General features: G+C 50.3%; 2 protein-coding genes across 3 annotated transcripts; one reads left to right on the top strand and one right to left on the bottom strand.

The window, feature by feature from the left end:
* The first annotated feature begins 317 nt into the window (after positions 1 to 317).
* On the top strand, positions 318 to 12,849 carry LOC122374849 (popeye domain-containing protein 3-like). Its single transcript, XM_043353859.1, has 8 exons — positions 318 to 470; positions 2,828 to 3,013; positions 3,505 to 3,741; positions 4,086 to 4,243; positions 5,111 to 5,213; positions 5,693 to 5,833; positions 7,248 to 7,401; positions 9,201 to 12,849. Exons 2-8 carry the CDS (start codon positions 2,876 to 2,878, stop codon positions 9,272 to 9,274), a joined length of 1,005 nt encoding a protein of 334 aa, XP_043209794.1. The 5' UTR covers positions 318 to 470; positions 2,828 to 2,875; the 3' UTR covers positions 9,275 to 12,849.
* Positions 12,850 to 13,101: 252 nt separating this feature from the next.
* LOC122374850 (testis-expressed protein 2-like) lies at positions 13,102 to 24,363 on the bottom strand. Of its 2 annotated transcripts, none has more exons than XM_043353861.1 (17): positions 24,262 to 24,363; positions 23,742 to 23,951; positions 23,243 to 23,410; positions 21,689 to 22,524; positions 21,211 to 21,322; positions 20,642 to 20,765; positions 20,154 to 20,365; positions 19,712 to 19,826; positions 19,027 to 19,429; positions 18,444 to 18,632; positions 17,945 to 18,130; positions 17,536 to 17,636; positions 17,157 to 17,252; positions 16,723 to 16,855; positions 16,216 to 16,349; positions 15,720 to 15,840; positions 13,102 to 15,009 (listed from the first exon to the last, which is right to left on the bottom strand). In XM_043353861.1, the coding sequence occupies exons 1-17, from the start codon at positions 24,269 to 24,271 to the stop codon at positions 14,914 to 14,916; spliced, it is 3,246 nt and encodes a 1,081-aa protein (XP_043209796.1). In that variant the 5' UTR covers positions 24,272 to 24,363; the 3' UTR covers positions 13,102 to 14,913. The 2 variants fall into 2 exon arrangements, with proteins under 2 accessions (XP_043209796.1, XP_043209797.1); XM_043353862.1 differs by having other exon boundaries at positions 20,154 to 20,281; positions 24,262 to 24,286.
* Positions 24,364 to 26,674: the final 2,311 nt, after the last annotated feature.

The following is a 26,674-nucleotide window of genomic DNA, read 5'->3' on the forward strand; positions in this document are numbered from 1 at the left end:
AGTCTGCTGTGTGGCAGGGTGTGTTCTGGCCAGCGGACACCGTTCGGTCCTTACAGTGACGGCACAGAACCTGCCTTCTTTCTGAGGCTGCAGTGTGGCAGGGTGTGTTCGGCCGGCCGGCGGACGCCCGGCACCAGACGGAGCTATCGATTGAAGCGCTGCGCGCGCCGCCGGTCGTCCGCTCGCCGACTGGCGGAGGTCAGAGAGCACGGACAGCGCCGTCGGACCGGTGACCGGCAGAGGGGTGGCGTGTGCTGGACAGAGGTGGCTGAGGTCTCCCGGTGGGTGGGAGTGGGGTGCTGCAGTGGGAGGACGCCGGTAGGAGAGGGGAGTGTGAGGGGAGTCAGGAGGGTGAGGGAGTTAGGTGTGGGAAGCGGGGAGTGAAGAGTTGCAGCACCGCCCACCGCCTCAAAACCGCCCACCGCCCACCACTGCAGTCGAGACAAAAAGATACCGGACGGAGACAAAAGGTCAGTGATCTCAACAAAAGACAGCTGGAGGGATGGGAAGGCGTCGATTGGCACCTATCATAATGCCATATCTGGTTTAAAGTGTGTAGCGTGACTCAGGTGTATTGTATATAGCTAATTGAGGTGCCATACGAGGCGCTGTAACAGTGGTCATGTGCACGTAATGTTGATTGGAATGCTGCTTGGAGCTTATGCCTCCCGAATTCCCTGGTCCTCGGCGACAAATCTTTTGAATACCCGCCGTTCTGCAAAAATATTGTCAATAAGTTCAGATGTGTTTGATTCGTGACTGAAATTTTTGAAAATAACTTGAAATTGATGCGATAACCGTTTATTTACATAAAACAGGCGTCTTAGTACGAAGCAACAATAACATTTGAGTATTACTTTATGGCTGTTTACGCTCAATTATAAGCATTTCTTCTGTATCCCAAAACAACTAAGCTAGCTTTTGACACCGCTACCCTTTCTAGCTCGCCACGGAGGCTTGCCGACTCGCGAGTCGGCGAGCAAGCATAACCGTTTTACTTTATCACCATTTCACAAATTGGCCATCGCGACGTTGACATATGCCCGTTTTGACCAAAGTTTGGGCGGAGCTGCCTGCATATGACCTCGCCTCCGGTCACGTTCTGTGAGTTATTATTCCCGTCAACTTAAATCCCGCGCCCCGATTTAGCTACAGAAGATCTGACGCCTGCTGACTATGCAGAATAGGGCCGTTCAACTTTGTGACGGTAAGCCTCCCCTGCTCAAGTGAGTGGCGACAGCATCCATAATACTCCATACATATTTAGACGGGGTGAATTGCAGACGACGATGAGACCATGTTTGAGTCTCAGTCGGGCCTCTCTGAGTCAACCCTGTCCATAGTGTTATGTACCGAACATACATATGTAGATGTGCGCTCACAATACGTAATGTTAGCTTTAAGTGGTTAGCCAGGCCCTCAACGTGCTTTTACCTGATCCCCGGTCAGCGACGGTTGATGCAACCACCTTAGTTTTATTTCATCGCGGCTCACGTAAAAGGTAGAATTCCTGGCACCCAAAGATTTATTAGATAGGTATTAAAAACAAAGAATGCTTTGGCTTCACGCGATGACTTCGGATTGGTCAATGTCTATGCATCAGGGTTGTGCTCGACTAAAAAAAATTGCCGACTCGACTCATCATTCAACTTCAGAAAGCCCTGACTCAACTCTGACTCAAACAAGGAGCTATTTTTTTCCCTCGACTCGACTCATGACTCAAGCGGCTCAATGAAAATATGAGTCGACTCAAACTTGACTCAGGTAAAAAAGTTGTTGAGCGGGGGGGGGGGGGTGAAAAAAAATCGGGCAGTAGGGCCAGGGCTAATTGTTGTATTAATGCTTATTTTTTTCGCTTCAATGTATCTTAATTTTCATGCCCATAAGTGTTACACGTGAATCAGGCTGCTAAGCCCGACCTCAAAGTCAAAATCCTTAGTAAGATTCGGCACGTTAAGGCTGCCGGATGCTGACTTTTCTGGCCAGCACTTATCAGCGACCCCGGTACGCTACGGTAATAGTTGTGCGGACAACTAATCAATTGTGCGTGTCAGAAAGACAGAGGTGACCTTCAACCAGTCCACTTCTATTCCCATCAGTATTTCAGCGGGAGTGGGTTTTGCCGACCGCATTCGCAGCTGATCGATGATTGGTATCGGAGAACACTTACGAGCTAAATAATCCAATCACAATCAATAACTGACAATAAAACGCTGCAGGTTGATCGCGATAACTGCATGTCTTTAGCTCTTTTGATTCCTAGTCAAACATCAGTATATCGACATCGAGCAGCACTGAATACCTAAATAACGTTTCCCCGTATGAAGTGCCAGAAAGTAGCCGTAGGCCACAGTTAAACTAGCCCTGATAGCTTCTGCTAAATTTGCAGAATATGCTCACTCCTTCCCGACGAAACTAGTACTTTGACCCATTCTGTTCTGTAGAATTCAAGCTGTTACATCTGGCTAGGAAATTTGAAAGCCAGGTGTTAGGACTTTGGAAACGACCAGACACGTGTCATGTAGTGAGCGACAGATGCTTCTGATATCGTGATATCGTTCACCATAGGAGAAGCAAACCAGTCCGCTCTTATACAAGCCTAATTACATCAACATTTGAGGGCGATATCTTCAAAAAGCCACCAATTCCATGTAGTCATAACAATGGCGAACCCATTCACCCCATCTGGAACGCCTCATGGCAGAGCAGGATCTACAATTGCATCCAATCTGGAGCACGGCTGCCGATAAACTGTCTGACCTTCGCCGGCCATTGCCATGAGGTCCGAGCGGATGGGCTGCGATCAGCGGTGACCGCCGTGTTTCAGCCGCCGGGACCGGGGAGCCGAGGCTGTCGCCCCTCCCGAGGTCGGCAGATGTCTGTGACCGACCTGTTCGGCTCCATCACCACCGAGACGCTGAACGTCTCCATACCGACCGAGTCGGCGCCGCCAGACGTCGGCTGGTATCTTATTTGCCCGAGCTACGGCAAAATCAACCATGTCTACTTTCAGGTGAGCTGAGCAGAGAGCAATGAGTCAGTGAGCAGTGAGCTCGCCGGCTCGTCGGCGGGTGCGTTATTCATGAAACTGTCACGCTAGATGAGTCTTGTTGGTCGTGTGGTTAACTGAGCAAGCGAGTTTAATGACCCCAGCAATGAGCTAGGAGTGGAGACTCGGCGGCGATTGAGGCTATTACAGTTTCACGTCGCCCGATAGCTGAGCGAGCCGATATATTACAGTCGAAATGAACAGCTATTTGTATGGATCTCACCAGACTTTCTGACAGCTCATCTGCTTTAGTTGCATTTCGTACTTTATCGGAAGCTGTACATTATCGGAAGCTGAGCTGTATTTATAAATAACGCAAAATATTGAAATTTAGCTTTCACCCGTCACAATATTCATCTTTTCTGCTTAAATGTGTCCAGTACGAAGCGACCCAAGCCCAAAGTTTCCCGCTAAGACACCAGAGCTGCAATATAACCATGTGACCCCTTCCCCAGCTGGCCAACTTCTTTCTGTTCCTGTCGTACCTGGCGCCGAGCGGCCTCGGCGGGCTGCTCTACCTGCGAGCCACACTGGCCGTCGGCCTGTTCTTCCTCTGGCTCTGGGGCTACGTCGTGCTCTGCTCGCTGGATACGTTCGCCTGGAACTTTGTCTGCATGTGGATCAACGTCGGGCATGTCATCTATCTCCTGTGGACGCTGCGGCCCATTCGATTCGAGAAGGAACTCGAACAGGTGAGCCCGGGCGGGAGATAGCGCGCGGGGATGCCGCAGTCAGCTTATATTGCTGCTCATAGATGGCGGTAGGCGTCAGCGCCTGGCAGATGCTGTCCCGCAAGACATGAAAACGCAGATGCGGCCGCGGTGCTTGAGAGAATGCCGTGCCAAGTGAAATGCGGATTGAGTTTGCAGCATGATGAGTGGACGTTTACTGTGAATTATACGTGCTCGCACTCACACCTAGCTTACCGGGAGCTCATCACTGACTTCATTACCCGACAGGACAATTACGGCACATCATTACACGACGTCGTCCGCGTCTTTCCGGGTCACAGCTGACACCCCTCGCCCTCCACCAGGTGTACGGCGCCACATTCGCGCCCCTGAACGTCAACCGGCGCCAGTTTCAGCGCGTGCTGCGCTGTATGCGCGCCATACGATCCGTCAGCTGCCGGGAGATGATCATTGAGGAACAGGCCACCCGCGTCGACAGCCTGACACTCGTCCTCTCTGGACAGTAAGAGATATTGACAGCAAAGGGGTTGATGGGTGATTGTATGGACCTACAGGGTGACACAAAAAAAGCGGTCATCACCAAAATTCGAATAACTTCGAAAGTTTTATTGAGATCATCACCAAACTTCGGCCACTTTAGGTCACACCTATGTAGCAGTCATCCACCAAGTTTCAAGTCTTCACTACGAATACTTTTAGTACAGTGTGTGTTTTACTGACGCTCCACAATGTCCTCCAGGTGAGCGCCCCGGCGCTGCAGGGCGTAGGCACACCTGCATCCGGCGGGCAAAGTTGCCGATAACCCGATAAGAATAACGTTTCAGGGGTAGCACACCCTCTGAGCACTGTCTCCAGAGGCCATTGCACTCTGTAAAGTGCACAGCCATCGGGTTATCGACAACTTTGCCCGCCGGATGCAAGTGTGCCTACGCCCTGCAGCGCCGTGGCGCTCACCTGGAGCACATTGTGGAGCGTCAGTAAAACACACACTGTACTAAAAGTATTCGTAGTGAAGACTTGAAACTTGGTGGATGACTGCTACATAGGTGTGACCTTAAGTGGCCGAAGTTTGGTGATGATCTGAATAAAACTTCCGAAGTTATTCGAAATTTGGTGATGACCGTTTTTTTGTGTCACCCTGTACGTGGTTACTGTTAGTCGATCGACGCTTAAATAGCGTTTAGAGACAGTTTGTATTGTCAGCCCACTGCCGTCAAATTTCGAGAGTTCAGAAAACGGACGCCGCGTCCACATTGGCGTCCACCAGCCTCCACGGAGGGCATCCTATGCATTTCAATAACTATAAACCATCTCCCACATTCCGCTGGGAGACTGGGTACAGACGAGTGACGCCATTCCATTTCGACAGGTTCGTGGTCTCCCAGGGAGGAAAGGCTCTCCACGTGGTGTCGAGAGACCAGTTTCTCGACTCGCCCGAGTGGTTTTCAGTGCTCACCGACGACTATTTCCAGGTGAGAAAATACATCGGATGACGAGTAAGCGCAGACTACATCAAGTTGCGATAACGTTATATGACGTTATATCTGGCCCGACAGTTATTCGTAACTAAACCTAGCAAAAGTGAAACTAGCTCCCCAGTAACTAAATGTGCACTATGGAATCGGACTAAAATTGTGCCCTGGTGTACCGGCATGCGGAGCGACGTAAAGCCATCAGTTTATTGTCCAACAGTTACGGCCTTGCGCTATGACTCAGACCCGCTGGTCCTGAGTCATCCATAAAGGAAGCTACGCAACATTCGACCAAATGATCGCAGTCATGTATTGGTGGTGGATTGAAGAAGTGACCGAAATTTAAATATAAGTGAATACAAATACCTCAGCCACCTCGGCATCATTCTGATTCACCTTCACACATAAATTTGCATTTGTCCCTCCTCAGTCCTCACATTGGCCTTCATACATATACTGACCTTCGCGCCCGTTCCCAGGTCAGTGTGACCTCTCTACAAGAGAGCCGAGTGCTTGTCTGGCACCGGGACAAGCTCAAACTGAACATCATGGAAGACCAGTTCCTCAAGGCCGTGTTTGATAACGTTTTGGGACGGGACGTCGTCCAGAAACTTTTGCAGGTGAGATCTTGAGCGTAGATAATTCCTAAGAGCGCCTTGAAGGATGTCGTAGAGTTTTCACTGCACTGCATTGGCTTAGCTACAGCATCTGTCTAGGAGGCTACTGTGCAAAGACGTAGGCACTGTTTTGCCGCTCTTGTAAAACAGCATCTTCACCTGCACTTTGCTCAGTACTTATTTAGAGAACGTTTTTTTGTCTGGATGGGTGCAATCAATAGCAGGATTTTCTACGACCCTTCACGATTCTAATTGAAACCAGAGAGCTCACTAACCGAACACTGGAACAGCTGAAATTGCTCGGTGGTGGCAATATAAGTCTGTTTTTGCTGAAAATAGCTACCCGAGCCTCTCACCGGCTGACCGACGCTGGTCGCGGCGCCACAGGTAACGCAACTCTCACGCGCCGGGCTGGACTAGGGGCGGGCGGCACGGTGCGCACAATTACACATACGTTGTGGGTAAGCACCGTTTGCAGAACTGCATGCTCGTTTTTCATTCCAACTTCTCCCGTGTCGTTTGTACAATGCATTCCACAGAGAGGAGTGTGTTGTGGCGCTGTAGAGTCGCACTGACTGGACTTAGTTTTGTGAAGTGAAAATAATGCAACTGGCAAAGTACTTGACCCATTGCACTGTTGCTCTTAGTACTAAGCAGCATTATGCATCGCAGCATTCCATGCTCTCAGCTATTGCCTATGCATCAGCCTTCCCTGCAGCCCGCCCCTGCACCCGTAGCGAGAGGCATGTGATAAATCGCAGTGGCAGAGAGGCGCGGAGTGCTAAACAGCTCAGGAAAATCGCATAGGTACATGGCCAAACAGGGTCGGAGACACAAAGCGAGATGCCAGTGGACAGCGATCCAAATGTTGGGACACGGTTAGGTATAAAACCGTACTAGTTAAACCCTCTGATCGCTTTTCTTGATCCGTCAATGCAAGCATACGCTTGAGTGCAGGCTATGCAGATAGCGTTTTTAACTTTGGATGTATTTCGCTCTTTCGTACCTTCGTCGTAACTTCGCTTTCTGCATGTCCAAATGACTTACGTACTCATGTTGAGAAACATATTTTGATATTGTCCGAGCCTCAGTTGGTTGATTTGCTAATTTATGCCTGGGAATATTTTTCCAGACGAACGAAAAGAAAAGAAGGCCGATTCATAATAATTTATGACAAAACGTCATTTTATCAATGTTTTGTCCAGGATAGCAGCAGACCTGCTGTTATCAATGCTTGGTTAAATTTTCATCCTTGCAGAATCACCAACATTAACCTGGGAGAAATTAGACAAAGAGCTAGTCCTTGGATCCAAAGGTAAACTCAATTTGTGTAAGTGTGAGACTGTGTGTCTGAGGGAGGAGAGGGGGCACATCACTGGCATAATCACGGACTCGAAGCGCCGACTGTCTCCGTCAGGTGGACAGGATATTCTCGTCGGGCGGAGGTCTAGTGCCGGGCAGTGGCGAGGCGGCCCGCTTTCTGGACCGACACTCGACGCTGCTGGGGACTCCGGGGACGAACCGCAGTCCGGTGGAGACCCGCTCCGGTGCGAGGGACGCCGAGAGGATAGGTGAGGAAGGCGGGAGGACAGGCGAGGGACGCGGAGAGGAGAGCAGAGGTGAGGAAAGAAAGAAGAGGTGAGGAACATGGAGAGGATATGTGAGGGACACGGAGAGGATAGGTGAGGAACACGGAGAGGAGAGGCGAGGAACAAGGAGAAGATAGGTGAGGAACACGGAGAGGATAGGTGAGGAACACGGAGAGGAGGGGTGGAGGAATACAGGGAGGATAGGTGAGGAACGAACGAGATACGGTCGGCACAGGTGATGGTCGGACGGGACAGGGCAGACTCAGAAGAGGGAGGAATGAGGATGGAACTTGCGGTGACTTAACCCGCGCCCTGCTGGGGGGTGTTTGAACACCCCCCCCCCCCTTGTGGTTTTTCGCGAATATCTCAAAAAGGCGGCGCGGAGCGCCGCCGTTTTTGGTACACCTTATCATACATCAATTCTACACATGTTGTGAAAATTTCAGACCAAGGTCATTCAAGGTCAGGTCACCAGGTCACTTGAAGTGACCTCACCTCATAAAAAGTTTCAATGTCTGTCATAGCTACACCGAGTGACCGATCGCTTTGAAACTTTCAGCGATTGCTAAGAGCAATAGCATGTACAAAATGCATATCTCAGAATTTTGATATCGATGACCTAAGGTCAGGTCAGTTTTGCGACCTCCCCATTATAAGTCAATGGGAGAAAATTGAAATGCGCCTCTTTTGGACGAAAGACATTATAAACACTCCCAAACACCGAATTACAAGTGGTTTAGACACACTGAACATAAAAATGGTGTCCGTGACCCTTGTTTATGCCCTGAGGTCATCTTAGGTCACGAATGGTATCTAGCAGTTTTTCGCAAATAACTTTTGATAGAGGCATGCTAGAGCGATGAAAACGCCTTAGATGTGTTCAGCTCGACGACACGGATCGACTGATATGCAACATGACCCTTTCCGGTCAGGTCATGACCTTGACCTGAGGTCAAATTTTCAAGTTGACCTTTCAAGGTCAAGTTATAGTTCATTCGATGCGTCTTGACGAGAGGAACACGATGCCGGTGAAAGTAAACTCGTACAAGGCTTGGGTCAAAAGTTATTGCAGAAAAACTGTTTCCGAAAAAATCGGCTATTTTTGCAGTTTTTGCCCCCTGCAGGCAAAACCGTTGACGTTAGGTCAAATCTGAGAGAATTACTCAGAAAGGGCGTTAATAGGGCTATCGAATGCGCTTTTCCGCGGCGCTGTAGCTCTATTGGTTCCCGAGTTATGCGTTGGCTTCTTGGAAATTTTCGACATTTTACCTGGAAATCGGCGAAATTTTGCCTTCAATGACCTCTGGTGACCTGACCTTTGACCTGAACAAAAAATTGACTGAAGTGATTTCGTCATTATTTTTTACGCTCTTTCGAACGCCGCTTTCCGCGTATCGCTACGTGGCCCAGGAGCCGAGTTACAAGGGGGGGGGGGTGTTCAAACACCCCCCCAGCAGGGCGTGGGAATCCAGGACCCCCAGCCGGGCGCGGGTTAAGTGAGAGTGCATGGTGCGACAGACGGGGCGAGGCGAGCACAGGTGCGTGGCAGAGTGACGAGCTGATGGGACTAGGTGATGAGCTTGAATTAGAACTGCCTCGACGTTCTCTAATTGTGCTTTGCGATTTTGGATTGCAGTAAAAAGTTTATATATGTGTACATGAGATATGCAGTAATAGCACACATGACGGATACTCAAATATAGGAACAAAGACGGATTGGATAAATTAACGGAGCCTCGTGATGAAACGCAATGTTTTAGAACATGTCATCATCTTTTCAGAGGAATATGAGGACCAGACCAGTTGGCGACTTCTTCCGATCGACGAGACGACCAAGAATGGAACGCGTGTGTGAGCATACCACCTGTGAACTGTGACAGAACACATGACCCCCTGTGAGATATAGCACGTGCCACGAGAGTCGGGTGTCCCATGAGCTGGACCAGGTTTCGAGGACCATGAGAGTGACCGACGGCAGCGGACGGTAGACGTGTGTCACTAATCATACCCCCACAGAACGCGAGCTGCCGTCGACCGGTCCATGTGAATTGTACTTTAGGATACCACGGACAGAGTCGCTGCACAATCTTACAGACGTGGTTCACTTCAACCTTATCTCGTCTTCTCAGCACGTTGGCGGTAACGATGCCACCGAAGTTCTGAGCTTGTGATGAGACAATGGATGATACTGCAATGACCATTGACGCAACGGAGTCCACTGGGAACGGTATAAGACTGACAAGAGTTTACTTGAAGTATACTCAGTGATGGTCTTAGATTGGTAAAATGAAATTGCAGTCGCAGAAGTATTCAGCGTATGCAGTTACCGCTAAGTGCTATCTATTGTCTTTGCACTCAAATTCGCATAGTCAATGGTCAGTGTTTAGGTTCAACATAGCGTTGCAATTTCGGTAACCTTCATTCAAGCAAGATGTCATCATAAGTTAACCACAGCGGAAGAATTTGTACGCATAAAGGCATACCCTTGGACCAATGGAGACCAATCCGTAGGCAGGGGCTTTCTCTTCAGAAGTTCCTAAAATCAAACAATCAGTGAGTAAATTCGATAGTGCCTAACCAAACCTAGTTTCAGTTTGTGTCTATGTGACGTTCTACGCTTCAGCTCATGATGACGAGCCCGTTGGCCTGCAAAATGCAGCTGTCTGTGTTTTGTACTGAACGATGGAGCACACCGGTTTGTAATTCATTTGCGATGTTGTGCAGCGTATGTGATCTTTTTACAGCGAATGGTCAACTGTGAGGCACATATCTAAGCTGATAATTGGGATGGGGAGCTACTATCATGCTGTATTTACATGTGAAATGCTCTGACTGGAAACAGTCATGCACTTTGATATTATGACATGATGATTAGTGACTGTTGCTGTCAACATTGATTCATGGTAGTTTGTAGATGAGCTAATAATTAATTACATTGTTCTCCCTTTAACCATTAACATGAATATTATGAAGATGCCTTGCTTAGATTGCACCTGTCATCGCCACATTGCCTGCTGTTAGTCTTGAATCACTTTTTAAACTAGTTGACATCACTATAGCCAAACCCTGTAACGCCACTAGGAGCCCATCGCCAAAAGCGCCCTTCAGGTCAACATTGTGCAGTGGCCATGCGATACCTGTAGTGAGCAAGCACGCTGCCCCAATACCTTGCTTACCTTCACAATAGATACTGGGGCATTCCACGTCAAATCAAACACCGAAATCCGTCATCCCCTTCGATTTTTCTGAAAATTTGTAGGCAGACTGGGCATGGTTCAAAACTGAGTTACGTATAACATTTTCGAAATTTGATAACGTATCGCTGAGATATAGGTCATCGAATATAGCGAAAAATGCCACACATCAATTTTTTAAATGGCTATAACTCTGGTTCCTTTTCTGGTATCAAAATGATATTAACAGGGTCTTATAGGCAATTGATAAGGCTTTGATTTTTAATTATAAAATTAAATTGAAGTGACTTTGAAATGCATTTGACCTTGAATTAAAACAGAAAAATTTAAATAGCAAAAAACACGTCACCTTCGATTTGGGTAATTTTTACATATTATGTCCGTCACAATGTTCCTAACCATCTGTGAAAAAATTGGAGTGGGCCATTCATAACTTTCGCGGCAAACGCCGTTTTCATGCATCAACATCACGCAACCGCGCGTGACCTTGAAAGACAGAGTCAAGACATGCTTGCTTGTGCACACTTTCTGAAATGAATGATTGCTGATTAGTGATATCCCAAACTCTGCGAGAATGGAAATGCATAGTCATAGTAGTCAAGCATTCACGTTCCATAGTAAAAGTGTCTCAGGCAAACGGTATTTTGCGGTGAATTTTGAGCCGTGTGGAAATGCATCATGAAGTAAATTCAACGAAAACATTATCATGCAACGATATCTTCACGTCTTTTGATCTTCACTATACGAAAGAACATACATTTTTTAGTAAGTATGGGGAATTTCTAGTTAATCCAATAATAAATATGGCAGTTAGAGGCCTGCTAAGAGTAACATGTCGCCGGCTGAGGCGGGCTCGGCCGATGCGGGAAACGCAGCAATCACAATTTTGTGTTTACACGTTCATATTTCAATTGTTTACCAACCGATTTTCAAAATTCTTTCACCATAAGATTGCCTGTACATTTCTTAGTCTTCTCACAAAATTTGACGCGAATCGAACGTAATCAGCGGAAGGGAGCGCGATGTAAAGACGGAACCGTTCCGTTCCGTCCCGGCACAGTCTACAATTCAGGCGGCGCGTAGCGGTCGGCGCCGGCTGCCGAGTCGCCGCGTCGCTGCGGCGACAGGATGTTCAATTTACACCGCTATTACTAGAACAGTTGTGAACCGATTTTCTTATTGCTTGCACGATGAGATGTCCAATTCAATTCTTGACAGGTAGCCATAATTAATTTCGCATTAATCTTATGAGATATTGGCGAAAAACAGGAGGGGTGGGCGAAATTCGCTCTTCCCCCTCCACTGCGCGTGCTAACATACGTTTGCATATGTGCAATTTTCTCCAAAACTTATGAATGGCCCACTCTAATTTTTTCATAGGTTGTTAAGAATATGGTAGGCAATAAAATATATGAAAATGAGCCAAATCGAAGGTGACGTGTTTTTTGCTATTTCAATATTTGTGCTTAAGAACAGAGTTAAGCAAATTTCAAGGTCATATATTTAAGTAGGTGCAATTCTAAACAAGTGCTTAAGAAATTACCTAAACATTAAGGTTTATTTCATTCAAATCAAACAAGTACAACCACAGATAACAGTAGTACTACTGTTATCTGTGGTACAACCAAAGTTATGGTCGTTCAAAAATATAAAGATGCAACATTTTGTAAAAATTTGATGCCCTATATTTAGAAGACCTGTGGTCAGAATGTGCAAAAAACATCAATGTAATGTCAGGGGCCACACAGGAACTCGCTCACAAATTTATAATGAAATCGCTGATGGTAAGGTGCAAAACAGCCGATTTTTGTTCGATTTGACGTGGAATGCCCCTACTGGCACTCGCACATATAGGTAGCTCTCGGCAGACAGGGTATGGAATTCTCTTGGGACTTGGGGATACGCTCTATCAAAGTGGTCTCTGTAATGCAATAAGTCAGTGCTGATGAGAGTCGTCCCAGTGCTGTCATGCGGCGCTGTGTCGGGGTTACCCGCAATGCCAGTGCTGCTCGCAATGCTAGAGCTCCTCGCGGTGCAAGTGCTGTTGCCCGTAGTGCCAGTGCTCGTCGCGATGCCTCGGCGCTGCGCGGTGGTCGGTCAGAGATGTCGTTCGCGGATCAAATGTGGGCTGTTCACCTCATAGCGTTCGCGTGTTTCATTCTTCGGTCATCATGGTGGTCTGTGTTGGGGTCTTTGTCTGTTGGGTTAGTCGTGGTCAATATACATGTACTTTGACGCATCTTTATTTCACCAGTTCACAAGTTATCCATGCCAATATCATTAAAGTTATTACTGCTAGTGCCTAATCTTTTATGGTAATTGGTAAAAAGTAGCACCAAAATTTAAGATCGGTCCGGTATATAGCCATCCGATGATAACATCAGGTTGACAGCAGCTACTGAGGCTTCATGCCGAGTAGACTTGATGTCTTAAAAGACTTGATGCCCGGGACAAAGGCCGGAGCAGCTCGACCAGAGACACAAGAGTATTACCACTGTCAAAAATATATTCCACAATATATAACATTACAAACACTGTATACAAGTTATAACGCGAAACATGCACACGCAGGAATACATAAAGCCGGGCTAGAGCCAACACACACGTTCTCGTCGTTCTGAACAGTTGGAAACGGGAGATAGATCGCAGCCCAGCCAACTCTCAGTCTGGATATGATCACTGACTAGCCAAACAAACCAAGTCTCAAGCGCCCTGACCGATCCACCTGGTCCAAGCGGTAACATAACACACCCTCACCAGTACAGATTGGAGCTAACAGTCCGGGACCCGCGCCATCAGCTGCCCAGTTACACACCGCGCCCGAGACTGTGGGTAACACCGCAGTAACGTGTCTATTGACACCGCAGTACGGTGTAAGATGACACCACAGTACCGCGACACCAATGCCGTCCTCGCTACCGACAGTCGCATGGGTGTATTTACATGTCACTGCCTTCCAATGTCATCCCCCATCACCCTACTTTGGTGAGCAATACCCCAGTGTAGTGCCCATTTGTCCAGCACCAGCTATACATTACACTCCCCAGTCAATGCTCGTGTCGTGGATCCACTGCAAACCACCCTAACCCAGCGCCGTTACCATCGATTTCCAGTGTCATGGGTGTTGAGAGTAGCAGTGTTCACAGCTAATTCTCTCCCGTGATGTCACAAAATATCCAGTTCACTTTCTGCTGTCACCTTACTAGTCATGCTGACAAAAATTATGCCCGAATTTTGTTCCCTAACATCTGAACACCAGAAACTGACCCTGTAGTTATGCCCATAGACCATAGAAGCTCATGCAACATACGCATTCGGCTGACAATGCAGGTCAAACCAGAACAGGGGTGAGTCCTCTGGACTGCCCCTGACTTTTGGGTCATGGAAGAGTCCCAGTTTCTGCGACAGTACCGGGCGGAAAGAAAGGCCGGGAGAGACATTTGACCAAGGACGGAAACAACAGCTGGAAGCCGCGTGATGGCTCAAAGTCCGCCCAGTGACCGAAGAAATTTGCTCTCTATAACCACCGCACGCTCAATAGAAATGACACGAGTGTGTGCACTGCCGATAGTCGAACACATATCAACACACACAGATAAAACTCGATACATGAGAAGGGGCAGTGGCACCAGACATCGATAGACGGAAGGACACGTAAATACAGCTCATCATTGGGCGGTTCCAGTCACGATCGCTAGGCGTGGTCCACTACAACATAGGCCATAAGGCTAACGGGTACATCACTACCACAGGGAAGCTACACAGCAGAATGCCCACTGGAGGACTAACTTCTCGTTTCGATAGACGCGTGAACAGCTCTGGACTAGCCTTTGACTATCGCCGACAGCATGTGTGATCCGCCATCACCGTGCGGTGCAAAGTGCGTCTCTCAGACCGCAGCTCTGTCCCGCAGTTTGATGAGTGCGTTTGATTGAAGTCATTGAATCCCCTCACCCGACGGTCAGACAGAGCACCGAGTGTCCAGACCTTCCCATACTGGGTCCGCTCACAGCACTAAGGAATGCCTACTAAGAACACAGCAACCGACCACCGTCGCGCCTTCAATGCTATTTTCAGCTTCACTGGCACTTCATCAGACCAAAATCGATGAATACGGATAAATCCGCTTCCACGCACCAGCTTTTGATGATGAAACTCACACCAATGATCTTCAGATATTGTCACACTCCACTAGATACCGTAGGTGAAAAAAATGTTGCACATTTTTCCACACACTAATATCGTGCTCCGGCCCGGTGGCACCTACCTAGCGGCGCCGAGCCGGTGACGTCATATACCGTCAGTCGTCACCGGTGACGTCATCGGGTCCGTCGAGCGTGGCTCCGGCCAGCAGCGGCACGATTAGATCGTCCATGTTGGGCAGCACCAGCAGCTTCTGTGAACGGGAGACGGGGGCGTGAGTTAGTGGCGAGCCGGTCGGTATTTCTTCAGAGTTCCAATGTTGAACAGAAAACAGGAATGGCGGCTGTGTTAGGACGACTGGAAGCGTGCACTTGATACATTGAACACTGGTCGTTTGAAGTCAGACAACGTTCCCCCTTTTCCAACCTCAGGACTGTCAAATCCTTCCCGCTCCACGCCGCAATCCCACTGATCCGGGCTTATCACTCTCATGCGACCTGAGTAGCTCCTCAGGAGCAGGCTGACGTGCGCTGGGGTAACCGTGTGAGGGGATGGGTGGCCTGTGCCTCGTGACGAGATCAGCCTCGGTGGCGCACCAGAGTTGCCGCCCAGACCAATGTCACCTCCAAATCCCTATATCCCTATCATCCTTCCGGCGCTGAAAAGGTCTCGTTAGACCGAAATGGCCTAACCTTACAAAACGAAACCAAACAGACAAAAAGTGAGCGTGAGTCAGAATGTGAATGTACATATGTCACATAGCTTAATAGGAAAAAGTCGAAATGTCAAACAGTCGGAACTCGGAAACAAACATACTTTTAACGTGAATACACTAAAACGCAATCGCTTCAGATTCAGCCTAAAATAAAATCCTTCACTTCGAGCCCATCCGGCGCCTGTCTCCCTGACCGTAACAGCACCCTCCCCTAGTTTCCAGTCACACGACAGGCCCGGTGCACTTACATGCATCTCTCCGACCAGTTTGTTCTCGATCCAGTCGGTGACCTGGGTGAGGGTGACATCTCGGGTACCGAGCCGCGGCTGGGCAGACAGCAGCGTGTCCGGCTGGCCGCGGAACCCGTACCTGACGACACGGCGCGGGAATATAGACGTTAACATGGCGTCGTTCGTGATTTCACCATTTTGAGCTGCACACCTCATATCAAATAACAGCTAGCCTTTGTTTGAGAGAAGTGATGCAAAACCACACACGTCGTTTGACAGACAAGCATATGGATGCTGCACTCGATAGATCTCTAGCCACCATACTCGTGCACAGATTCCTTTATTACTTTCTTTCTGTATGTGCACAACGATCAAAAGTGATGCGCAAGTCACCCTGCTTGGATGCAACTCATCGCATCTAGCAGATCGATAAACTAATTACCTTTCTTTCCTGTCTCAAAGCAACGGGCGAGCACACCAATCCCTGCCTACCTAACGGGTCCGAACTACGCACCATATTCTGTCGGTGGGCGGTCGCGGAATGTTGATCGTCAGCACGCCCTGTAGGTGCCGCATCGTCACCGTTAGCTCGAGCGGCGTGTTGGAGAACTCCTCCATGTAGCGCTTCACGTACCGGTTCTGAGCCGCCTGCCGGTAGGGGTGAATATGGGCGTGAGCGGATTCATGGATTCGCACCGTCTCGAAAACACAACGCGTTTATTTACTGGGAATTTTAAATAATAATGACTTACATTTTAGTGAACACAAAACATTAGTCTGGACAAAACGACACTTACGCCCAAAGAACGGGATCCGTGTCAAAAATGGAAAGAAGTCAGGCCTGCAATGACTCGAACAACTAGAACACATCAGTGTTGGAAATCCCCAAAATCTACGGCAAAACATTCCCAATGAATACCCGGCTTATTCAGGTATAACTGCCAATCTCCTCGTTAGATCCGAACGTCCAGCGAAATATCTGACCTCTGAACCAGCCCCATCTCACATCACCACCACGCACCTGTTGGAAGTAGCGGGACGTGGTCACCTTGTCCACCACCTTCAGCAGCCGCTTGCCGACGCTGGACGAGCCGGAGCCGGCCTGGCCGCCCGCGGACGAGGCAGACGGCGCGGGCGACGGCGGACCACTACCCCTGATGAGAGGACGGACGGTCAGACGATCCCGCTTGGTGTGATGAAAATCCATTGATTCAGTAGCATAGCAAGCCATGGCGCCTAAGCCAGGACAAGCCAGAAGATCAAAGATGGTCAAACATAGTGGCTAGTCCTCGATCGTGGGCAACTTACATCGGTGTTCAACATAAGTCCTGTATGTTCCCAGGGTGGCTCACCCGTCTGATGCGGCGGACAGAGTGTCCGCCTCCACACCAACGCACCAGCCGGCAGCCGAGTCACTGTCCAATACCCTACCACCATTTTCCCACAGTGGCTCACCCGTCGGAGGCGGCAGACAGCGTGTCTGTCTCTTCGTCACTGGAAGACTCTACGTCGGCCGAGTCGTCGTTCCGATCGCAGGCGTAGGTGGCGCACCTGTGACGAACAGCGGCGCAGGTGTGGCGTTAGACACACTGTGAGCGGTCACGGTATGGGAACAACACGCTACCAGGCAGGACGAGGTCGGTAGATATTATAATCATATGTAGGACGTGCATTCTATTGTTTCTACAACTATAACAATCAACTCGAGAACACAAATACAGGACCGTATTGAGCGGATTGTACAGAGTCCGTCTGTAGAGCGATGATGAATCCGCTTTAAAACGGGTTGACTGAACAATTTAGGCTCAGTCTATCCAAGACACGTTGGACTCACTTTTCGTCCGATTTGGCGTCAGAGCCCGCCTCCGCCGGCGAGGATGTCTGATCCTTATCGGCTCCGCTCTCCCCCTGCTGCTGCTGCTCGTCCCTATCAGGCTGTAAAGACAGATTGGCCGTGATTTTAAGAGGCGACCAACACCAAACAACGTCAAACACTGGCTGACAACGACCGTGTTTCAAACTGGAACATCAAACTGAACACCGTACGCGTACTGTCCGACGCGTATTTGTCACAAGTAGTTATTTGATAACGCTTAATTCTCAGCGTACAAAGTGCGTACACTGGGAACGCCCAGTGCGTACGTAGTGCGTACACTACGCACGCCCAAAGCCTATGTTGCAATCCCTCAACAGGTTAACCCGACCCTCTATCTACCCTTTCACTACACACTCTTCTCACCAACCTTTTTGAGTTTCATCAGGTTGACTTTGGTGCGCAGAGTAACACAGGCACCACCCTCGTACAGCACAGCCATGTCCATCCAGAGGCCGCGCTCGTCGCAGCTGGGAGCCGACACGGAGGTGATACGGGGCATCACAGAGCCCAGGTCACACGAGGTCACCGTCAGCTCCTCGATAAAGTACGGAGGCTGCCGGACAGAAGGGAGTCGGTGACGGTTAGAGGCGCGGTGGAACCGAAGACATATTGCAGTGGTTTAGGTCACGAAAAGCAGGTATACCCGATGATGACATTTTAGCTGGCGTACTCTAGCTGCCTGCCTGAGACATTAGACTTCTCATTCCGATACCGAAAAAAATCATTTATCAGTGAAATAACCGAGACATGGGTTAATATGCAACGCTAAAGAAATGACAAACTTTTATCAAGGCTGCTTTGTATATGCAAGGCGAGCTATTTGTAGCTTCAGCAATACACCTGCCTCCCATCATGCTCCCACGCACCTTGATGCGCGATATTTTGCGCTGGACGCGCTTCTGCACGAAGGCAGCCCAGTCGGTGTTTCCAAACACGTCGAAGGCCAGCCGGCCAATGAGCGCGTTGAACCAGACCACGTGACCGGTGGTGGGCGGGGCTCGGCCGGGTCCCTCCACGGGGGACGGCGGTCGGGAGTCGGACCCTTCCTCTGACGGCTGAGGGCGAGTCGGGTTGTGGGGTTAGTGGAGATCAGGGGAGTTAAGGTCAGTCCAGCTTTGGTCAGCACATACGAGTATATGGCTAGTTCAGTTCAGGTAAGCGTATGACGGTGCTGTTCAGATGAGGCAAGGGAAGTGGGCCAGGTGGGCTCATCCCAGATTTAGGCTGTAGTTCGCACACACAATTCAATATCACCTTAGAGCTTAATTGAATAGAGCTGATTGCAACTGAGCTGAATTAGAGCTGAATAGTAGCGCAGCCAGAAGCCACCCAGGTGTTGACGGCATAACATGTTCCAAAGTCATAGTTAAAAGTCATAACAAATTTTGTATGCCATTTATGAGCCAGACGGTATCTCATCTTACCATATCTTATCTTATCATATCTTACCATCGGTATCAGTTTGGACATGTAGTAGTCAAAGTCCAGTTTGGGTGACGGCTGTAGGGCCGGCGGTGCGTTCTCCTCCGTCGACTCCTGCTGTCCACTGTCCGTATCTGAGCCTGTTCCTGAGCCTGATCCAGATCCTGATCCTGGTCCGGAGCCGGAACCGTCAGCGGCAGCGGATGTGGTGCTAGTGGCGGCGGCGGTGCCGGTGGTAGTGGTGGTTGTGGTGTTGGTTGCCGTAGACGTGGAAGCAGATGTAGATGTGGACGTGGACGTTGTTGAGGCCGTGGCGCCGGTGGTAGAGGCCGTCGTTTCCGAGCCACTCTCTCGACCAGTGAGTTCCTGTGAGATGCTGGTCGTCTCCTTCTCCAAACCCTGACGTGTGGCCTCCAGCAGCAGACGGAACCTGTCAAAGCGGGAAAGCACACGAAGAGCACGAAGATTAGGAACAGCTCCGAAGCCGCCGAATGAACAGCTCACCTCAACTCATTGCAAGTCAGCAGCTCAAGTCACGGCCGAACCATAAACGCCTTCCATCGAGCTCAGTGTAGCCCCCAGCCAACAGACAAGCGGTCAGATGACCAGTCGGCAAGACAACAGACGGTCAGAAGGCTAGACTGTCAGACGGACAGTCAGATGCCAGTTGTTCAGACGGTCAGGCAGCCGTCCGGTTGGCTAGCCCACTTACCAGTGCTCCTTGGCTCTGTCGGTGCGCGCGAACAGGTAAATGGCGCGCGGCTCGTCAGCGGCCAGTCCGTCGTGCGCCACCTCCTGCGGGCCGCCACTCGACTCGCGATCACCGTCTGTGGGGTTACATGGGGAGAGGGTCAGACGGTTCTGGAATGACGTCTGTCTGTTACGCCACCGATGACCGAACCAATGTGCATCTTGATTCATCATTTTCGTCTTCTTTAACAAAATTATTAACCATTATCCCATATCGTCATTCAAATTGTCTTTCTTTTTTACTTCCAACGAACTGAGCGTACCGGTAGAGAACCTCCAGTGTTCAACGTGAGGCTGACAAAAGACCTGAGATAGCCTGTGAGTGTGCACGCTAGTAATACATGGCGTCAGAGATAAGTATGCCAACGACCTCCGCTATCCTGCATACAACGCCTGAGACTGACCTGTCGCCTTGCCGCGGTCGGAGGTGGACCCGCCCTTCTGCGGCGTCGCTCCGAGCATGCCGCGAGACCGGGTCACCCGACGACAGTTGTCCAGGCGAACACACAGAGGGTACCGGCGGTTCCACCGGCTGTGGAAACACAATGTCAGCTGGGGGACGCAATGGCGGCAGCTGTCCAGACGGACGCACAGCGGGTAGCGGCGGTCCCATCGACTGAAACACATACACCACACGGACGCATACACTGTCAGCCGAGGAAATAATTTCCTCGATCAGACTCATTTTAAGTCATTCCAGTAATTTTACCACTCTTGGCTTCCCACATTTTACATTACAATTCTTGTTCCATTCATAGTAACTGTAATATTGATTGGCCATGCCATTAGAGACCAGTCTTAACACCACATTATACTACCAAATCGTAGCGTAACGGATGGCCCTACCGTCTTCCTCGACAACACACGAACACGCCGCTCTGCGCGCCCGTACCGTGTGGGATGGAGTCCGTCCGGCAGCAGGAGCACCTCACAGCCGGAGATGTCGTAGATCCGCTGCTGTAGGAACGGCAGGTTCGGAATGTGCTCATCGCACGAGGCGCGCTTCGGCACGTGGCCTGGGAAAGAGATGAGGAAGGAGGGGAGGTGTCAGATCCTGCTGCGACATTGGGTGGAAGTCGGAGGGAAGTGTTTTCAACGCAAACTGGACGTAAGACAAAATGAAACAAAAGATGGCACGCAATGTGTTATTCGAAGATCGTCAGACCAATAAAAATTCCGTGTCGAAGCCAACTCAGAACCACGGATTCAAAACACTTGATAGTCTTCGCACAATTCGACAATGCTGCATTGTCGGCTCATCAAAACTTAGTACACACATTGCCACCTCGCTCTCGCCATCGGGCCCCCTGAGTTTGTGGACTAGTTTCTCAAGCGAACTACCGAAAACAGTGTCATCTGTATCGGTGGTTGGCCCACCATGATCACATGAGTTAGTGCACCAGAGGACACCCGTTCTCAAGGAGGAACCGCCAAACATAGTAAGTCCTCTGTCGGTCTCACCTTTCGGATGGGAGACTCTCAGCATGGTGCCCTCCAGCCGCACGAAGCGGGGCTCGGTCGGCTGGTGCGTGGCAGGTGCGTAGGGGCCCACCAGTAGCTCATGCATCCAGTCCTGGGCACACGGCACGTGCCGCAGAGCACACAGTACGAGTTAGTGATCGCCGCGGGGCTGGGTCTATTCTGGGCCACACAAGACCGGCCTGAGGCCCCAGAGCAAATACAGAGAACTCATCACTCCAAATGGGGAACACGAGCCATGTCATTAGCTCTGACGTTGATGGGAGGGTAAAAATACTGTGAGACAGATTGCTGCGCATTAGTTGAGGGTACTGCATCACACAGACTGCTGTCTGTGGGAGGGTAACTGACCAACGTGTCAGTATTTAACAAACCAAAGTCAAAAAACAAGAATTCAAGTCACGCTAGTTAATCTGTTCCCCACGCCGCGGACGGCCTACTCCGTTCTCCCCTGGCTCACCTTGTGCATCAGCGAGGGCTGATACTCCTTAACCGGAGGTCTACCGTGCACGACAGCTGGCGGCGGAGGCAGGCGGCGCGGCGGCGGTCGCAGCAGAGGCAGCAGCACGGCCGCAGCCGCCGCTGTCACCAGCACACCCACCACCAGACCGGACACAAAGCCCGGCAGCGGGGCGGCCAGCAGGACGGCCACCACGGCGGCCAGCCAGCGCCATCCGCCGGTCACTGCCACCGCCAATCGGTCACAGAGGTCCGGCGGTGGTCCGGCCAGCACGGAGAGCTCCTGACTGACCGCCGGAGCCGGCGATGAACGACCATCAGAGTCTAGTCGGCTGTGTCGGCGGGACGGCGGCAGCGGCGGCGGCGGCCGCGGCGGGGGCGCCTCCACCGCTTCCTCGGCCAGATCGACACCCTCCTCGTCAATGTACTTCCCCTGGAGAGCGGAGAGCGTGACGCTGTCGGACGGACCCGCAGTCCCGGAGGACTGGCCGCCACCGCCGGAGGACGGCGAGGCGGGCGTCGCCGGCGGCCGACCCACGCTCCTCTGAAGCCGCTCGAAGATCTGCGGACGAATACTGGCCAGTTTGAAGTCACGACGGGACGGTGAGGCGGCCGGCGCCGCCACTGGATTCGGCACGTTCACAAACGCCACGTCCAGCTCCGAGGAAGCTGATGGCGGCGGCGAGCCGGGCGGCGGGGGTGACGGCGACGCCTCCCGCACTGCCTCCAGCACGTCTGACTCCGTGAGGACCTCGAACTCGGCGTGTGAGCCGCCGCTGCTGCCGCCGCCGACAGACGTGGACGAGCGCACGGAGCCGCGGTAGTCGCTGATCTTACCTGGACAACGGAAGGACATGGTTAGAAACTACGCCAAGGCTGAAGAAAGCTACGAACGACACAACTGGTTCATAATATTGAAAACTTGAGCATTTATTTACTTTAGCTCTTACGGTTTATTGAAAAAATGTGCATCAATCTTATTTATTAACGTTAACGTTATCTGAGCAAAAGCTGCTTTTCATAATGGAACATTAGAGCTCCACAGGATATTTTGCAAAGATCAAAGAACTTATTGAAGACTGCCGGCTCACGAGCACCTTTGTCAATCTGTTCAAAGAACACTTCAGTGATGATTCAACTTTGAGTCTAAAGCACCACACACGATGCTAGAAACTCAATCTTCGGTAGTTTGAGACGATATTTGATGCTTAGGGCGTGGCGCATTAAGAAACTTCCAAACGACTTCTCCCAGCAAGAATACAGAACAACAAAGGAGTCTTTGTCTGGTTTGATGAGGGGTTTGATGTTACTCGGCGGAAAAACGCTTTGTATCTTTTGACTTGGTCACATATTTAAGAGGGAAAAGGATATTAAACCGTGGCATTGAGGCGGCGAATTCCGCTATATGAATTGTGTAGCCAACATACAGTTCAAAGGGACTGCATTACATTCCGCACTGTGCAGTATGTAATATGTATGTCGTAAGCACAAAGGATACATCCACACTAATATAGCAAATTTAAATGCATTGCTGCCGTGTCAACAATCCACTTACCTTCGACGGTTTTGGTGATTTTCTCGGTGAACTCCGTCAGCCGGGACCACTTGTCCGGCTCGGCGGCGGCCTTTTGTTCTGCAGACCGGTCGGTGGCCGCCGCGGCCGCTGCCATTCCCGGGCCGTCCAGACTGGAGGAGCGAGACTTGCCCAGGCGCGAGACAAACTCTGCAAACAGCGCCAAGACGGTTAGCCTGAGAGATAAACCGGATAAACCCGCTCATCGCGATAGAAGGGAGACAGAACTCGTTTACACGTCAGTCTCACCACGTGTGGAGTGTATGTAAACACTGGATATCACGGGGGACAGTAAATGGACAAAGAACGCCAAAAACAATCACCGGACACTGAATCATCGGTCCAACGCCGTCCAACTGGACAAAATGAAACTACTAGCCACTCAACAAGACCCCTGACTTCAGACCTACCCACAACAACGTGGCCTGATCTCTGAATCATGACCTGTGACTTCCCATTTCCCACCGCCGTCTCCACTGACCTTTGACTGGGGAGAGATCCTGCAGGGCGTCTCGGAGGCCATCGGCGCGGCTTCGCACCGAATGTTTCCGGGGCGGCGGAACCGGCTGGCTGTCCGTCGTGGCGGCGGGGGCGGCGGCGGGGGCGGCAGAGACAGGATCGGCCGGCGGTGCTACCCGCGCCATCCCGTCACCAGAGGCGTCCTCGGCGGTGGCGGAGCGGCCCGCCAGCCCTGAGGACGGTCAGGAAAGGTCAGCTGCGCACTACGCACTCACACATAGACACTGACTGATGCCATTACACCGACAAATCACTACAACTTCAGTCACAGACACTAGCCAGCCGCATACCAACTGCCAGTCGAGTGGTGCATATGTAAATACAGATGCAGAAACTCAGCTACATGCATGCCAGGATCATGACGCATATCCCCACGGACATGCTCCCTGCGTCACAGGAAACGCAAAAAAGGCGGCTGTCAGCACTAAAAGTAGCACAATCACGGACAGGCGCACCGGAAGCGTGCCCCGGTCACCACTCACCAAACACCATCACCAATCACCACTCGGTCACCCAGTGCACCAGCGCACGCCCGTCCGTCCAATTTGTGACAAACCAGGGAGTGCAGCTAGCCGGCCCTCGCCGGGCAAACGCGCAGCACAGACTGTGTCAGTGCCGACGGTGGCGGCGGTGGCGGTGGCGGCGGCGACGGCGGGCGGTCAGACGGTCTCCACGCAGACGCGTGTCGCGTGCGTCGATGGGTGCACGAATAAATGGGGCAGCAGAGAGTACAGAGAGCATATGACCCCAATAGGGTACACACTACACAGTGCTGCGCACAGAGGATGACAACTGACTAGACTAGTTCTGGTGGCTTTGAATGGAAGTCAGTGGCTCGTCAGCGTCTTGTTAGCAACGTGGGTGAAGAAATCTCGTCTATTCAGTGGGGAGAACTGAGACGAAATACGTGTCATTTCTTACGATGACGATTGAAAGCGTATTGTCCCCACATCATTTCTAGACAAACAGCAATAATGTACGGAATTTATCATTAAACGACTCAACAAAACACCCTTAATGTCTAATTTTATCATTTCTATTCTATCTATTAAGTGCCGAAAAATTTGACAGAGGCCTGCAACGCCATTACCTGAGAGTTGGGCGATAAGACGTCAAATGTCGGAGCGAATAAATAGCATTGACACGGAAAATGAACTTATTGCTGGAAATACCGGATCATCTATTCGACTATTCTTGTCTTTGTTGTCAACGCATTGACGAAACCACTTGAAGTTTCACATAAAGTTTTTGGACGTATTTGAAGAAGCACGATACCTACTTCACCCAGTCACCGACAGCCAACTACACGACCCACATCAATAAGCTAACAGACACGAGACGGATCCCGGCGCACTGTGCTGACGACTGGCTCCACAGTCCACACTCTGAATCACAGCACACTACAGGTTTGCTACAGAGATGTCACAAAAGCGTCATCGCACGATTTCATATAACGAGTGTCTTTATCCTCATCTCATAGACACGATCAACAGCTCATAGATCGTGAAGTTACTCTTAATCCCACAAGATGACAACAAGTGTAGAATGTAGATGCATGAGAGCAGAGTTAGCGTCATTACGAAGGGTACGAAGGGCACGGGTCCGTGGTTAGTTGCAACTTGCAGTGTGTGTTTTCATTAGTGTTTGCCCACTTCCAGGCGGTGTTGACAGAGCACCGCCCGCGGGTGCCTTTGGAGACAAATGTCAATAAGTCAAAAGAAAATCATTGTGATGATTTTTGATAACAAGAAACAAAACAAAAGATAAACCGAAAAAATTGACTCAAGCACAGTGCATTTATGACACAAATATTTATAGATTTATTAAAAAGAAACGATTTATAAGATCAAAGCACAGCCTCTCGTTCTGCGTTCAGAAACGTGCCAGCAGTCGTTTCACAGTCGCAAGCTCTGAAAATGCTGTGCACGACGGTGGTAAGAGTCTCAGTTGTGTGAATAACCCATCCCCGCTTGCGAAGCAGTGGTCTGCTCTGACAAACAGAAGATCGAATAACAATCGCCATCGAACCGGACAAGCGACTCCCGCTATCGGCTACAATCGGTCGGTCTCTTACACTTTGATTTCAGCAAAAATGACGAGAAGAGAGACGGGTCACGGTAGTGAACGTTTGCGATCATGGTCGGCCAATCACGAACAGAGACTGTGGTACCGATGGTAGTTACATTTTCAGCAGTGACAAGATACCGATCAATTCAGACACAGTCACTAAGAAGTTAGAGCCAAGGTCATCATCATCACGCTCCCTGTTGCAGCCCCATAAAATGATGCTGCATGTTGTGGTATATTCTCGGAAAACGGGGATACCCCGAGCGATATCATACTCCACACCAGAGCACTAATACGTGGTAAATCACGGTCAACATTGACATACGACACGAGGGACCAGAGTGAAAGCTAGCGTTTGCGCCGGATGAAAATTGCTCATGCGTTTCCAATGGCCACCAAACAGGGATTGGTAGAGCAGTTTTGAGAAACGTCACTCGATGCATAATGCATGGACCGATGATGATCTCACTTCTCAGTAGCGTAAGGATTCTTACCAATCCAGCAGAAGGGAAGCCACACGGGAGCGACTAAGCGCCATCCCTACCTTCTACAGAAACGGGGAGAATACCCCAGATGCATCATCTAAAAGTTGCGTAACAAACCAGAAAGTAACGTCTAATTCTTGCTATTACACAACTATGTATCACAGCGTTCTTAGAGCTCCAGCTCCAAACACTACGACCCGTCCTACATTTGGGCAGATAGCAAATGACTAGCACATCCCAGCCATCTAGCATACACATACACACATTATCCAGATGGTAGACGGCCAGCCGAGCAACGGCCCGGACCTTGGCCGATTTCCGCCCCGCGTGCTCTCCCAGCCCC

This window comes from Amphibalanus amphitrite, unplaced genomic scaffold (assembly GCF_019059575.1).
Source record: "Amphibalanus amphitrite isolate SeventyFive unplaced genomic scaffold, NRLGWU_Aamphi_draft 001726F_arrow, whole genome shotgun sequence".
NCBI classification, from domain to species: Eukaryota; Metazoa; Arthropoda; class Thecostraca; order Balanomorpha; family Balanidae; genus Amphibalanus; species Amphibalanus amphitrite.